At 41.1% G+C, this 15,905-nt stretch overlaps 1 protein-coding gene across 1 annotated transcript in view; it reads right to left on the bottom strand.

Annotated features, from left to right (window-relative positions):
• COL25A1 (collagen type XXV alpha 1 chain) overlaps positions 1-15,905 on the bottom strand; it is a 519,499-nt gene that overhangs the window by 194,971 nt on the left and 308,623 nt on the right. Inside the window, exon 3 of the mRNA XM_088479454.1 lies at positions 109-153. Within this exon, the coding sequence (XP_088335580.1) occupies positions 109-153 (45 nt within the window). The remainder of the gene's footprint in view (positions 1-108; positions 154-15,905) is intronic.

The following is a 15,905-nucleotide window of genomic DNA, read 5'->3' as shown; positions in this document are numbered from 1 at the left end:
GGTTTTGCCAAGGCAGTTACTTGCTTTTTTTGCTTTGCTCACAACTCAGTATCTGCCCCTGTGTGTGCAACTGTTTTATTATACAGTACATAAAGGAAAAAGCCTCACCAGGTTCACCTCTTCTTCCCCTTTTGCCTCTTTGTCCTGGAGGGCCTGAAATGAAAACAAAAATCCTAAATTAGATTTGTCAATTATGTATTTGACTGTGGATATCTAAAATTCTCAATTAATTTATTCCATTTTTTTTTTTTGCAAATCAAAAAACTTTGCATGAAAGGCCTACATTAGCACAACTGGAATTGTGGTCTTTTTTATATATGTTGATTTGACCTTGTCAGTTTTTGAACCTCTGACCTCTCAGCAATAGCATAAGCACAGACTGGAGCCTAACGAAATTATACCTGAAGTAATTTCATGACTTTACTATTAGTGTTCATGACAAGCAATTATTCATTGCACTATTCATTATGAATGAAATTCAGATTGAAGTCTGTTTAAAAAATACCAAGGGCAATCTATAAAAACCTTGAGGCTACAGATCTACAGCAAGCCTAAACTATCCGATCCAGAATACAAAACTGTGTCAAGGTAACCACCAAACTGTGAAGGACATTTATATTGAGACCCACAGACATTTTTATGTAAATCTTAGTAAAAAAAAGTAGAACTTGAAAATTTAATTTTAATATAATATATACTAGAATAGGTATCGGAATGGGGGAGGCAAAGGGCATCTTGCACCCCCCAAACATTTCATAGAAGTGTCAGGAGCACACCAATGGCACCGCACAAGATCCCCTTCAATATATGTACTGGAAGTGACGTGGAGTGAAGGCGGAAGTGCAATTCCATAACCAAGGCCTCCAAAAGAAGATCTTTGTCTCGCCATGCTTCGCTCGCCACAGGTTTATATTCCCCCTCTATGCCCACGTGGGTTGTAGGGAAAGACACTGGACAGTCAGGGCCGGATTGATGGCCACATGGGCCTGGAGCTGAAAATGACCAAGGGCCTATTATGAGAAGCAGAGGAGGCATGACCAGTGCTGTGTGGGTGTGTCCAGTGCCACGTGGGCGTGTACCCCCTTATACTCTCTGCTCCAAAGTCTCCCTAATTATGTAAAGGAAAAAAAATCCTTCATTTTGTGAGGTAAATAGAAATACAATTTTGCTACCTGTGATTTATGGCTGACCGTAATGGAGTGCAGATGGCCAGTCAACATTATGTTGTCATGACAATGGGCCTATTTTTATGTGGAGGCCTGGAGCTGGAGCTCCATCCGCCCCATTGTTAATCTGGCCCTGTGGACAGTAACTGATGATGTCAGGGTACAAATACTGAATGGGATCAATCCACTACCAGTGCATTACTGGGAGCTGAGGGCCTGATTCAGACCAGCTCGCTAGGCTGCGTTCGCATGCAGCCAGCCAATGTTTGCAATCTGCGCAAACTAGTCCATGCGGTCGGGAAGCGTTCGCTTGCTGCGCATAAACAGCTCACTATAATGAGTGACAGGAGAAGCCATTTGTGGGTGTTGACAAGGGATGGTCGATGGAAATGGGGGAATGGTGGTGCAAACGCAGACGTGCCTGAGATCTTAACGCCGTTTCAGAGCCGTGCATAATTAAGACGCAGCATCAGAGTACATGTCACATGGTTGTTTTACACACTAAAGCATTCGCAGTGCTTGCGTTATAGTATGGACAACCACAAGTACTGCGATCGCTTCCGATGGTACTCGATGTTACCGATGGTTGCATACACATCCTGGAGATGACGTGCATAAGTGGGCATCTTAAGACAGGCTGGTGGGCGTCTGCATATACACCGCGATTGCACGCCAAGTGGGCGTGCTAATGCCTTGCTGTGCGATAGCGGATTTGCATGCTTTCGCTGCGTGCGAACGCATCTAGCGAGTTGGTCTGAATAGAGCCCTGAGTCCCATGAGACTTAGCACAAAAGGTCAGAGAGGCATGTGCTGAGCTCTGATTGGTGGAGCTCATCACATGCTTGTCTGACCTGTGGAGGAGGGAGCAACAGTCTCATGGGAGGGAGGAATGCATCAGAGCCAGGTAGCTAAATGCTCAGGAAGAATGGAGCCCCCTGTAATGAACAGAAGCAATGAGGTAATTACTATTTTGGATACACATATACACTTGTATGTAACAAGTCTGACTCAATTCAGGATAAAGTTTAGGGAAAATGACTTTGCATATTTTTTTTTGTAACTATATTTGCCAATCACAATACATACTATTGACACCTCCTATAGTAATAGATAGGACTAAACAAAACCAACTTAAACGTGCAGCTATTTATATCCTACTGAAATCTGTGTGTGTTTTTTCTTTTTCTTTTTCTAAGAACATTTTTTTGTTGTTGGTTTTTGGTCATTATAAAGGTGCAACCTGAGCATGTTTTCCTCCTCTGGTTGTAACCAGCCCAGTATTGTGTGTGTAGTGGTGCCGTGATAATAATTCCCATGTGTGGCATGGATGCAATGTGTACTGCACCTATTGTGCTAAACTTACTGCATTATTAGTTTTTTGCATGAATTGCTGGATTAGAGGGATTGGGAGTACCTAGGTCTATATGTGCATGTTCATGTCTGTACTTAGGGCGGCCAGATGGAGCAAAGTTTGCGACGTTTGATATGTATATTTGCTTTTCATCCTTGTCTTATTTTCTTGGTTTATACCTACAGAATATTTGCAGTGGTTTGTGTGTGTGTATATAGTACAGGGAATAGCAGGGAGCATACACTGTGCTCAATCCTATCAGGTGCGAGTAGGGTCCTGTGAGCCGTTCTCATGGTGAACTTGCACTGCATGATGGTCTGTATAGTCCTTGAGCGAGGTTCAGTGCACCATAGCAATAAGCTCCATTTTTATTTAAGAAAAAAAAAAAAAAAAATATATATATATATATATATATAGATCACTTGGTAACCGGCACTCCATGTGAATATAAAAAACAGCTCCGGTGTCCTTCCCCAGAAAATGCAACATATAGATCAGGAATGGGAGGCACTCAACGAGACTTGCAACTAAAATGAACCACGGCAATACGGTGCGTCCTTTGGTCAACGTTTCAGTGTGAACCACTTTTATCAAGACATAAAAGTGGTTCACACTGAAACGTTGACCAAAGGACGCACCGTATTGCCGTGATTCATTTTAGTTGCAAGTCTCGTTGAGTGCCTCCCATTCCTGATCTATATATATATATATATATATATATATATATACATACAGCGGGTAAAATGAGTACTGAACTCCCACTTCTGCTGGAGCTGAGGGGGTACGTTTATATTTGACCTCTACCCCCCTACCTAGTCTCTCAGAATCCCAATTATCCACTCTCAATGACCGTATTTCAGATGAAGAGACAATAGCTCTTCGATCAATGCGTTCCTCTGCCGCCCCAGGCCCCGATCGGTTTACAGCCCATACTATAAGTTGTTTACAACAGAACTCGCCCCACATCTTACATCTTTATTTAATGATATCTTGGAGGGTGCTTCTTTTGCCCCTGATATCACTCGGGCTGATATTGTGGTGATCCCTAAACCTGATCATGATACTCACTGTATTAACTATAGACCGATTTCATTATTAAACGTCGACCTGAAAATTTATGCCAAAATGTTAGCGACTCGGTTAGCTCCTTTGCTTTCTTACCTGATACATCCGGATCAGGTTGGGTTTATACCTGGACGTCAGGCATCGGATAACACTAGAAGGGCCATTGATCTAATACATTCTATTCATAAAAGGAAAGCTCCTTCCCTGATTTTAGCTCTAGACGTGGAGAAAGCCTTCGACCGCATTTCCTGGCCCTTTATATTTGTTTTTCTAGACAAAATGGGCTTCTCAGGCAAATATTTAGATGGTGTTGTGGCACTCTACCGTTCCCCACGGCGCGGGTTTACGTTAATGGTTTCGGTTCCGGTTAATAGTTTTTGGATCACGGTACTCGGTAGGGTTGTCCCCTCTCGACTTTAATATTTGCTCTCATTATGGAACCCCTGGCGGCAAGGATCCGTTGTAATAGAGCTATTTCAGGAATACCCACAGGCCCATCTGAATATAAAATTGCATTAAATGCTGATGATGTTTTAGTTTCTCTCACTGACACGGCCCAATCCCTAAATGCACTTCTACAGGAAATAAATTAATTTTCTCAATACTCGGGTTATAAAATTAATGTTACAAAGACTGTAGTTCTCGATTTCTATATCCCAGCTACCCTAAAACAAACCCTAGAGGCCATGCTCCCCTGTACCTGGCATAAAAAAAAAATCAAATATCTCGGCGTTTTCTTAACTCATCACTATCATCAGCTGTTTCAGGCAAACTTTCCTCGCCTTCTAGATTGTATTAAGTCTGATTTGCATGACTGGTCCAATTATTTTATTTCTTGGATAGGCAGAATACATTCGGTTAAGATGAGCGTTCTCCCTCGGCTCTTGTATTTATGTCGGACCCTTCCGATTTATATTCCTCCCTACGTGTTCAAATTCCTTCAGTATCAAACTTCATATTTCATATGGAACCGGAAACGCCCGCGGATCAGACTAAAGCTGCTTCAGCGTCCTTCCAGAGGAGGAGGTTTGGGTATCCCTGATTTTAAAAAATATTATTATGCCACGCAGCTCTCTCATTGTGCTCAGTGGTGTAACTTTAATGCAAGGAAGGCCTGGGTTGCTATAGAAGCCGAGGAGCTTGGATTGACCCCTGTATCTTCCCTTTTATGGATATCTAGGATTCATCGCCCCCGGATGGTTTCTTCTCACCCTGTAATTTCCCGTTCTTTAGCAATCTGGGATTTACTCATTAGACGTTTTAAGTTGGCTCCAAGCCCGTCCCCTTTGATACCGTTATTCACAATCCCATTTTCCCTTCAGGTTTATGCAAATCATCCTTTACTGTCTGGTCATCGGGTAATATATACTATGTAAATGATATCACTATTGATATTAATTTTCCACAATTTTCTGAAATCCAGGATAAAGTATCAATTCCATCCAAATAATTTTTTCGGTCCCTACAAATTAGACACCTCCACTCCAAAATTAGTTCGACTTTGATTAGCAGACCTTTGACTACTTTTGAGTCTATATGTTGGAGACGACCCTCCACTAGGGGTCTTATTTCTACTATTTACTCCTTATTAGGGGAAGAAGTCCTAATTGGGAATCTCATGAATTGGCATGGGAACGACATTTGGGACACTCTATAGATGCTGAGGATTGGACGGAAATTTGGGACAACGCCGCCGCCAGTTCTATTTGCGTCAAAATTAAGGAAAACACTTACAAATTACTATATTGATGGTATTATGTGCCATCTCGGCTCCAAGTAATGTTTCCCGATGCTTCGGATAGATGCTGGAGGGGTTGTAATAGCGGGAATCGGTATGACAGCGCTGGAAATCCCGATCATGAATAGGTAAGTATTAACTAAACTAACCTAACCCCCTAACCCTCCTTAGGGGTGCCTAACCCTAACCTCCCCCCCAAGTGCCTAACCCTAATCCCCCCTGTAAGTGCCTAACCCTATCCCTACCCTTCCCCGCTGCCTAAACCTAAGTCCCCCGGGGGGGTGCCTAACCCTACCTCCCCCCCAGGGGTGCCTATCCCTAACCCTCCCTCCCCCTAGCCTAACCTTAACCCTCCCGAGGGGGTGCCTAACCCTAAGTCCCCCCTGAGTGCCCTAAACCTAACCCTCCCCCCCCGCGGCTGTCCGCTTGCGGTGCCCGGCATCTCTTCAATCGGGATGCCAGGCACCGGTCTCCCGGCGTCGGGGAAATGTCAGGCATTTTCATCACTCACCGGGATATGACAGTCGGGAAGCCGGCTGCCGGTATTAAGGCAGTCGGCTTCCCAATTGTATACCGTAATAGCGTGGGCACTTTTTTGCATATCTGGTGGACTTGTCCCAAACTTACCACCAGTATATGGTAGGAGGTTGTCGATTTCCTCTCACGCCTCTTTGAGACCACAATTCCCTCCAATCCTCAGCATTTTCTACTTCCCTTATATCTGCCCACCTTATCACGATATCAGAATAAGTTATTCCGAGATATAGTATCAGCTATGAACTGCCAAATAGTAGCGTATTGGAAAAACCCTAATCCTTCTCCAATGCAGGCAATATTATCACGTATCTGGTATGTCTACAAGATGGAATACATGACCGCGTTATTACGCAATACATCGAAATCTTTTGATAAAACATGGTCCCCTTGGCTGACAGATCAAAACATTCCTCGCCATTCAACATTTAATTTTTTTTTTTTCTATTATATTTAGATTGAAAGAATGGTTCTTATTCAGAGCCAACCTACCCTTTACTCCCCTTACTTTCCCTTGTTCTTCTTCTGGCTTATGTCTTTCTTTTTCTCTTTTTTACTTGTAGACGGTTTGCAACACTGTTGCCGCAAGATGTTTTTCTTGCTTCTATATTTTTCTCCTTCTATACAGTGAAAATTAATCACTATATTATTGTTTTGAGAGGTTACAGTTCTTAATTTAAAAGCATATTATGTGCTGTAATTTATCTTTGAACGTTTGACTGTACTATTGTATTGTGATTTGCTCAATAAAAAGAGTTTATAAAAAAAAAAATAAGTATTGAACACATCAACATTTTCTCAGTAAATATATTTGTAATGGGGCTATTGTAATAACATTTTCACCAAATGTCAGCAACAACCCACGCAATCCACACATGTAAAGAAATCAAACCATAGAAAAGGTGTCTCATTACCAAGGTGTCACACAAGAAAAATGTAATGATGGGTAATAGCAAAGAGCTTTCTCAAGACCTTTGCAACCTTATTGTCGCAAAACATACTGATGGCATTGGTTACAGAAGGATTTCTAGACTTCTGAATGTTCCAGTGAGCACTGTTTGGGCCATAATCTGGAAGTGGAAAGAACATAATTTCAACCTAAACCAGCCACGACCAGGTGTTCCTCGCAAGATTTCTGACAGAGGAGTGAAAAGAATTATCAGAAGAGTTGTCCAGGAGCCAAGGACCACTTGTGGAGAGCTTAAGAAAGACCTGGAATTTTGTTACATAAATTGCATGAACTAACTGCAAATAATGTAACAGGGAGGAGGTGTCTAGATGGTTAATATCCCTACCTCTACTAACTTTGAATTCACAAATGGTACAGAAGCCTTCACAAATGTTGTCAGGATTTGGGTTAAAATAATTCCAGACCCAAGAGGTGGCTTTACTGGTTTTATAATGGCTTTCTTTTTATCACGAGCAAGAACTGCTGCCACTGGTGGCTGATATACATAAACATCATCATCAGCATCCTCATTAGTGTCAGATAGTACACAAATATCCCCCTCATCCTCCTGTTGCACTTCTTCTACACGATCAACCTCAATTTCTATTATTTCACCATCTAATACTAGCATAGCCGTCATAGCACAGCTGTGATACTTGCTTCCACTATCAAAGGATTGTTTAACAGTCAATTGTTTTTTAAACTACTTCTAGTAGTAGTCTTCTTGGTCCCCTTCAGGGATGAAGATCCACCTCCAGCAGCAGCAGCAGGCCTAGCACTCAAGGATTTTTCTGGGAAATCCTGGATAGGGGAGGACTTAGTTAGCCTTATCAAATTGGATGCAGGATCACTTCCGATCATGATTGAGGATATTGATGATGAAGGTGTTGGTGGTGGAGATCAAAGGTGCTTGGATATAACAGAGAGAAGTGAGCTAGCTGGTGCTGGACTGCTTGTTGTTAATTTTTTAACAATAGGTTCTGATTTTGCCAAAAACTTTTCATGCACACGCTGCAAATGATGTAACAGGAAGGAGATTCCTAGATGGTTAAAGTCCCTACCTCTACTTACTGTGGCTTTAAAAACTCTACAGATGGCAAGACAATTGTCCGAATTTGGGTAAAAATAATTTCACACATAACATGTCTTGCAACAGGATGAGGGGGAGATTTGTGTAGCTGATGCAGGCGCTAATGAGGATATTGATGATGAGGATGTTGATGATGAGGATATTCTTTGTGGATTTTTTTGTCTTATGCCCAGGCATGGCAATAGCCTTCTTCTTATCATGGGCAAGAACTGCTTCCTCTGGTGCCCCACTTACACAAAGAACATCCTCATCATCAATATTCTCATTAGCACCTGCATCAGATACACAAATATCCCCCTCTTCCTGTTGCAATTCTACCATAGCATCCTCAATGTCTAGGTCAGCAACTTCTTGACTTGTGCTGCTCATTTTCACATTGGCAGAGGGCGCAGAAATGGAGTAAGGAGGCTTAACTACGAGTTCAGAGGTCACGCTTACACATAGCACTCATGGACACATATATTCCATGCGAAGGGTGCGAGTTGCCTTTGCAACAACATTAAAATGTCAGCAACGGACCAGCACTTCACACCCTTCGTGGCCTGCCTCATGCCAGAATTCGCTGAATTTTGCTCGGAGCCATATGGGGCTGCAAGCATTTTCCGCAAATCGGGGCAAGTGCGGCCATTGCCGCAATGACTCCCATCGGCAAGATCATCACGGCTAATTGGATTGAGCCCTTAGACTTTCCTCAGGGATTTGAGACATTTCTATTTCTGAACACACAGTGTTTTCTACTGCCTTAGTGGTTTTTATTTTTTGGACACCTCTTCTAGACTTGGAATGAAAGGTCTTGCATCGACATGAGAGGCAGAAGAAGATGCCTCACTGACAGTTGCAGAGCCACCACTCATAAATAAAGGCCAAGGCCTGAGACTTGTGCATGCAGTGAAGGACATGTTGGCAATTTCATGTTTCTCTGCACTAAACATTCCCTTTACTAGAGGTGTTTTTTCTTTCTTTACCACTGTAAAATTGTTTTTTTTATTTTACATGCCCTGACTTAAACTCTTTATGCCCTTGGACATCGGCTTTAGTAGATAACGTTGAAGGACTATTATTGTCATGACTGTTGGCAGCAACTGCAGAGCTAGAATTTGGTTGCTTCTTCTCTCAACTGAGTATCCATATCGCATCAACAAACACACAGAAGTAGTACAAACAATAGAACAATATATTTTGTTTTACTACTTTTTTCACAAATGACAGCTCAAACTGTGGGGTATCGCAGCGTTTATATGTATATGAACAAGGCAGTGGGGTACTGTACACACAACAATTTGAAAAAAAAATACAAAACTTTTTTTTGGAAATGACAACTGACACTGCGGAATCACACCACTTATATATATGTAATCTCAATGGGGGACAACGTACACAGGTTGAACAAACAAAAAAAAATCATTTTTGTTTTTTTAAGTTTTTTTCATTTACTTTTTTATAAACTTTTTTGCAAATGACACTGCTGAGCCACACCGCTTATATTTATTGTGAATGCAGTGGGGTCACAGTGCAGCACCAGTGGGACACACACAATAGATGTATAACTAAATTCCTGTACTATAAATTAATAAACAATGCTTTGCTAACTGTCTGTACTTTAAATCTAGCTTGTCCAATATTACACTAAGGGGTCTGGATGGACACAGTAGACAGCTAGCTACTGGAGTTGATGGACACAGTATAGCAGCAACCACTGGAGTTGAAGGACACAGCACAGCAGCAGCCACTGACTGGAGTGGATGGACAGTGGACACAGCAGCAGCCACTGAGAGTGGATGGACAGTGGACACAGATCAGTAGCAGAAGCCACTGAGAGTGGATGGACACTGGACACAGCACAGCCACTAAGAGTGGATGGACACTGGACACAGAGCAGCCACTGAGAGTGGATGAACAGTTGACACAGCAGCGATGGAGAAAGCACAGCCTAGCAGCCAACACAGTGGTGAACAGTGGGAAATGACACCCAAATCATCACTGCATGGGTCTTATATAGAATCCAAAACTCGTGAGATATCCGATGCTGGCTGATGACGTTTTGCCTCGTTTTGAAGTCCAGAATCATCAGGAAGATATGAGCAGCAGGACCTGATTCCCTCGGATTGGCCAAGTTCGGATGGGCTCTGTTCTCTGAGAACCGACCCCGCTCTTCTCTAGCGGTGAGACATAAATTATGCAGAAACTGTACTTTGTACATCAATTTATGAAAAAGGGGTTATGCAATGAGACAAAATTTGGATTTTTGACACCGGGGTAAGGCAATAATTTGCCCCCCCCCATACTAACTATAGACTCTGCCCTATCTGAAATATTTCAACCATGAAACATGTGGGGGCATGTTGCATTTTGAAAGGGAAAAAAAATAAAAAATTACACCTACCTCATTCATTGACAGTATTATATATCAGTGTCCTCCCCTCACTGAATGCACCATATCCCCCCCTCACCTATAATACACATTACACCCCTGCCTCACTCACTGACTGTAATAAATATCTGTGCCCCATGCCCCATAACTGATTGTAGCAGGCCCCATTTCCCTCAGATTGTAATTTATATCAGTGTCCCCTCCCCTTCATTGATTGTAATGATTATATAACCACTATATACATAGTGCTGTGCACAACAATTATACTATTGCTCTTAAATCTTTTAAGAGAAATAGTATAGCACCACTTTCCTTTTCTTTTTGCCTGGGGGCGTTCCAGCTCCTCTCTCCCTGCATACCCAAATCAGATGGCGCCCTGGGCACTTGCCCCCTCCTAGTTGCAGCCCATCTATGCCCCATTATTACCATTTATTACAGTAGGTAATCTTCACCCATTTTTCTGCACACATTTGTGGGGTGCAAGAAAAAGTGACCAAACATTTTGGACGCTGAGTGTCTTTGTCTGACCGTTCTGGCGGCACTCGCATATAGCTGTATATTGATTTCCCCCCAGTATTTGCTGTGTCTTTAAAATACATCAGAGGTAAATATAGAACTATCACAGCAGTAGTTAGTCTTGAAAAGATGTAAAAGTGTTCTATTTTATGATGTCAAATACGTAATCAACAAAGATGTCTTTTGATCATAGTACATTAGATCATAATACATATATAGTCCTATTAGGCTGCACTACAATATATCATGGTTAAAGGAAAACAGATGAACCTAAAATTAATATACGCGATAATACACTTTATGTGGATACAAAATGAAATATCTATTAAAAAATAAATGTTTCCTACTTATCTCCCTGTTGGCCCTTCCTAATTCCTCATTCATTGTGACATTCATTTTATTTAGTCTGCAGGAAGCAATGTGTTGAAAGGAACAACGGGGCACCTCGTTGAAGGTGAAAACGGAGTTTTGGCATTCGCTGCTGAAAAGATTAGACTACTTCTGTTTGCATCTGAGAGAACTGAGCAGATATAGCCCCACATTCGGAAAAATCCTGTCAAAGGTCCTAAAATGTCACTGAAGAGAAAAAAAAATGCTGCGGTTGTGTGTGGGCTAATGAAGTCTGTCTCTGGCAATCAAAGGATTAGTTCTCGAAGAAAACCAGCAACAAGCTCAAGAAAGGACAGCTGAATTGAGAATCTCTCTCATCAATGTTGACACTGTTTGGTAATGACCACATGCACCACAGCACTGTTCTTGAAAATGTCATGTTTCTTGCAGGAGCAGAACTGAAAGATATGAAGTAGCTGGACACCCTGGTCTGGCATATTGCATTTTTTCACAGGCAATTTCACTACACAAACATTATATAAGAGGATATCACACGCAATTATTGTAAAGAGTGTGAAGATGCCATTCATTTCCCATTGTGGAAGGAGTGTTAGATACCATCAGCTAACAGAAAAAGTATGAAAAATAGAAGTGTAAGTGGCAGCACTATTTGTAAAGTAGACAAGCTCTGACAATGACTTACTGTAACATTGGCCTTGCTTGACAGAGTGCCAAGATTGCAGGCACAGTGTCACTGTGTCATCCGCACAGTGACATATGAGTCTCATGGGACTGTATTACAAGTGCTGTGCTAAGAAATGTTCCCGTATAATTAATGCAGTTGAAGGATAGGAGTGTTCATTTAATTTATGGGTGGTAATAATATTTTATCATTTACTATGTTGGCAAACAATAAATAATCTATATGTTTGTTTTGCAAAAATGTAAATATATTTAATAGTAATACCCCTTTTACACCAGAGCAAAAACCTAAGTTATTGCCAGGTCGACCCGAGACGGGCCTTAGTGGAAACGTCTCCAAAAAAAATACAACCTGGTCAGTTGACCCGGCAATCCTAATAGTAACCAGGGTCGTAGCGCAGTATAAATGGTGTCTGAAGCCAGGTCTGAACCGGGATGAACCCATGTACAAAACTCTGAGTCGGACCTGGGATTTAGGTGTAAAAGAGGTATAAGAAATTGACCAATCTAAAAGATAATCGTTACTTTGGGTGTAAGCATTTATAAATCTAGACTGAGGTTAAAGAAGAAGGTCCCTGAAAATGTCTCATCTTTTAATACTGACCAATTGCACATCCATATAACTCATATCAGTTTATTTCTTTCTTTGTTTTAATTAATCTTACACAATTGATACATTGATGCCAGTTTATTAACTTTTCTGCTCATACCTCGTAGCAAAATAAGCATATATTTTAGCAGTTTGTAACATATCTTCTTGTGAGCTGGAGATTTCAGCTGACATATCACATATAGAAATATAGTAGCCATAGCTATCCCATTCCCTGTCCTTAGCCACTAAAATAGAACTTGGCAGGTCGATGTCATTTACACTATTGCAGCAATTGTACACACCTCTGCAAATCATGCCTGCCTACATTATGGACCTCAGGGAGACCCCAGAGAAGTGGTACAAGTACACTAGCCATGGCAACGTGATTCAAGTCATCATGACCTGGCTCTCCTCTCTGCAATGCCGCACTTTGCGACACAGCGCAGCCTATAATGATGCAATATGTAACAAATTGCATCATCAATCACAGCTCTACCCTCTTCTATGGGAAAGTGGCAGGATGGCGGCCTACTAACCCAGGAGTCATTGAGAACTACATGAAATTTGTGTCTCCTGTATATTCCCGGGTAGTAGGTAGTTGCCCCTTCCTGATTTCTTCTATTTTTGCACAATTAATTGATTCAGATTTTCAAACACAATTGAATATAAGACAAAGACAACCTGTGTAAACACAAATACAGTTATTAAATGATCATTATTTAAGGAAAAAGGTTATCCAATTCCAACTGGCCCTGTGTGAAATAGTAATGGCCCCCTTAGTTACTCATTCAACCAATATACCAAATTGAATTGATAATTGGGTTCAATTAAACTACACACAATCAAACTTGATTACAGCCAGCCTTGTTGAATCTAAACATTAATTAAATAGATCCTTTCCAGTAATGTGAAGATATCTAAAAGATTTCAACATGCAACACAGTGTGCCACAATCAAAATAAATTCCATTATATGTGAATTTTGGCTGATGTAGCGTTATGTCTTCAAGGTACTAGGGACTGAATTCATGGGGAAAAGTGTGATTGTGATGTGCGCACGTCACTGCTTAATACGGTAGCCCAGCATCATAAATTTTAATAAGCACCTCTATGGGGTGCGTGGAAAAATCAGCTAAAATGCATGAATCTAAACTCAAAATGCCCTAACTTGTTTTTTAATCCATCATAAACCTTAATCAGAAAAGAAGTCATTAATAATTATCTCAGTAAGCAGTACACTTTAAGCAGTGCCTTGTATTCACAGTAGTATAGAAGTCTTACTGGTATGAGACATCCAGTAGTAGAGGCTGCAATTCTGATATTCTGCAATTCTAAAATAACTTGTTATTAAGGATATCTGTGATGAAGCAACAGAGCAGTGTTCTTCCCAGGCTGTTTTTTGGGGGTGCACCACCCGGCAAGAATCAGCCTACCACCCGGCACTATGGAAGCCTGCAAGTGGGGACAGTATCTGGGAGCTGTATAAAAAGGACCAGATCCTACAGACTTTGCAGCTTTTTCATAATCAGACGACTGGGCCGCTAATAAGAAGAGAATTAATATATAAAATGTTATTTCAAGATCAGGGTTTAAAACATTTTATTATTGTGAAGGCCACCACCTGGCTACTTCTTGATGCCACCCGGCTGGAAATATTTTCTGGAGAAAACACTGCAGAGTAAACATTCATATAGTTCTCCTTTTAAGGTATATTTACGTAGGGGTGATTCAGAGTTGTACGCTGGTCATATCGCTGCTGGTTGGACGCAGAAGCAATGCAAAAATATGATACTGAGGCAGGAGGTGTCTGAAGAAAAAAGATAGTGCTTCATCAGATGGTTGCAGCCATCTGAGTAAGCCTAACCTAACTGAGAATGGCCGCCGGAACCCCTCTGCTGGGGCCAGGAAATCTGTGTCGGAAGACGCAGACCGTGACATCTACATGCCTAAAAATTGGGCGTCGCCCGCATTTTGTCCATGTGGCTGCCCTCTCCCCGCTCCCTGTCAATCAGGCTGAGGCTTAGGGTGGGCACTGTGTGCAACAACACAGGACCTGTTCTGCACATGCGCAGTCCGCCTGCCATGGAAGACCCCTAATTCACTCCCAAGTAGTAGTATTTTACTGGGAGTCCCTCCCCATTCACTGGGTTTTGGCAGAATACCTTTGCAATTCTCTAGGACCTCTTTTGATCACCTTCATCCCTGCTTGGCTCTCTTCATAGCAAGGAAGTTCTAACAGAGACGCTCTGAGGCTCATTTAGAAATGTGTAGAAAAACCCCTTTAAATGTAGAACCCTCTTAGAAAACAACAATAGTTTTTGCTGTTTTAAATAACCACTGTTTTTAATAGCCCAAGAATGTATGAATAAGCATTCAGTACTATACAAAAACAAAACAGAATTCTGTGCTTTAACACAAAACAAATAAAAAGTATAGCATGTCATCCCTACTTTATTGCTAAATGTGCTGTTTAAGGGAAGGATACAGGCTTTGGCGCCTTGTATTGTAATCTTAGTTTTCAGTATGAAATATTTTCTTCTTTAGGTGTCTACACCAATTTCTAAACTCTAGCGTCAAAGAAATACTGGGTTCCTATGGGAATAAACCGCTTCAATAAAGATTAATGAACGCAAGTTGGATTTACCTTATACAGTACTTTAGCTTCATATCTCAGTTGTCTGCTTGAAGGGATTGGATAGCAGTGCTAAAAATCTGATAGAAACAATTTAAAAATCTAAAAAAAACAAAAACATGTTCCCTTAGGTGACCAATTCAAAAGTAAATCGGCATGTCTTTTAAATAAAAATAAACTGAAAAAAAGCAATTTATATTCATGCAGGTATTTCAAATTCATCAAACAAATTTACAGGCCTGGAACCACTGTAAGATCTGGTATTATTTCCAGATGGGAAATGTCAGTCTGTCAAGGTTTGAAATGAAATAAAGCACATACTGTAGCTTTTGAGGAACGTATTCCTGATACTTGCTATCAAGCCTACTGTTCCAGTAAAACTCTTGTAGATCACCTACTGATTGTTGTCTTCATTTATGAGGTTCATTTATGAATTGTTTGTATTGTTTTCACTTTATTTTCATCATTGAACTAAGTTATTACCTATTTTAAACCAATGACATCATAATATACTGTATGCAGTGAACAATAATAAAGCACAGATGAATCTTTATCAATCTCCAGTTTATGTTTGACATTCTATATTGCAATATTGCTTAGGAAAACTCCCTCCTTTAGTATAGCACAGGCTATACAACACCCAGAAGGGCAATTTGTCCCTAAGGCCTCCAATGCTTCTTATATTCAGCACTGGTACCCACTGTCATAGAAGAGAGCTTTCAGCATTGAAGTAAGATACAGGGTTGTAGTAATCTGATATATGTGATGGTACAAGCCATAGCTCATTAAATCCTGTGGCACTGGAAGACCTATTCTGTGGCAGTGCTGCAAAGGTACCAGGGGGTAGCAAAAAACCCCATCCAGAACACT

This window comes from Taudactylus pleione, unplaced genomic scaffold (genome assembly GCF_031769625.1).
Source record: "Taudactylus pleione unplaced genomic scaffold, aTauple2 ptg000236l, whole genome shotgun sequence".
NCBI classification, from domain to species: domain Eukaryota; kingdom Metazoa; phylum Chordata; class Amphibia; order Anura; family Myobatrachidae; genus Taudactylus; species Taudactylus pleione.
Note: the sequence above shows the minus strand (reverse complement) of the source record. Positions and strands in the feature narration are given on the sequence as shown.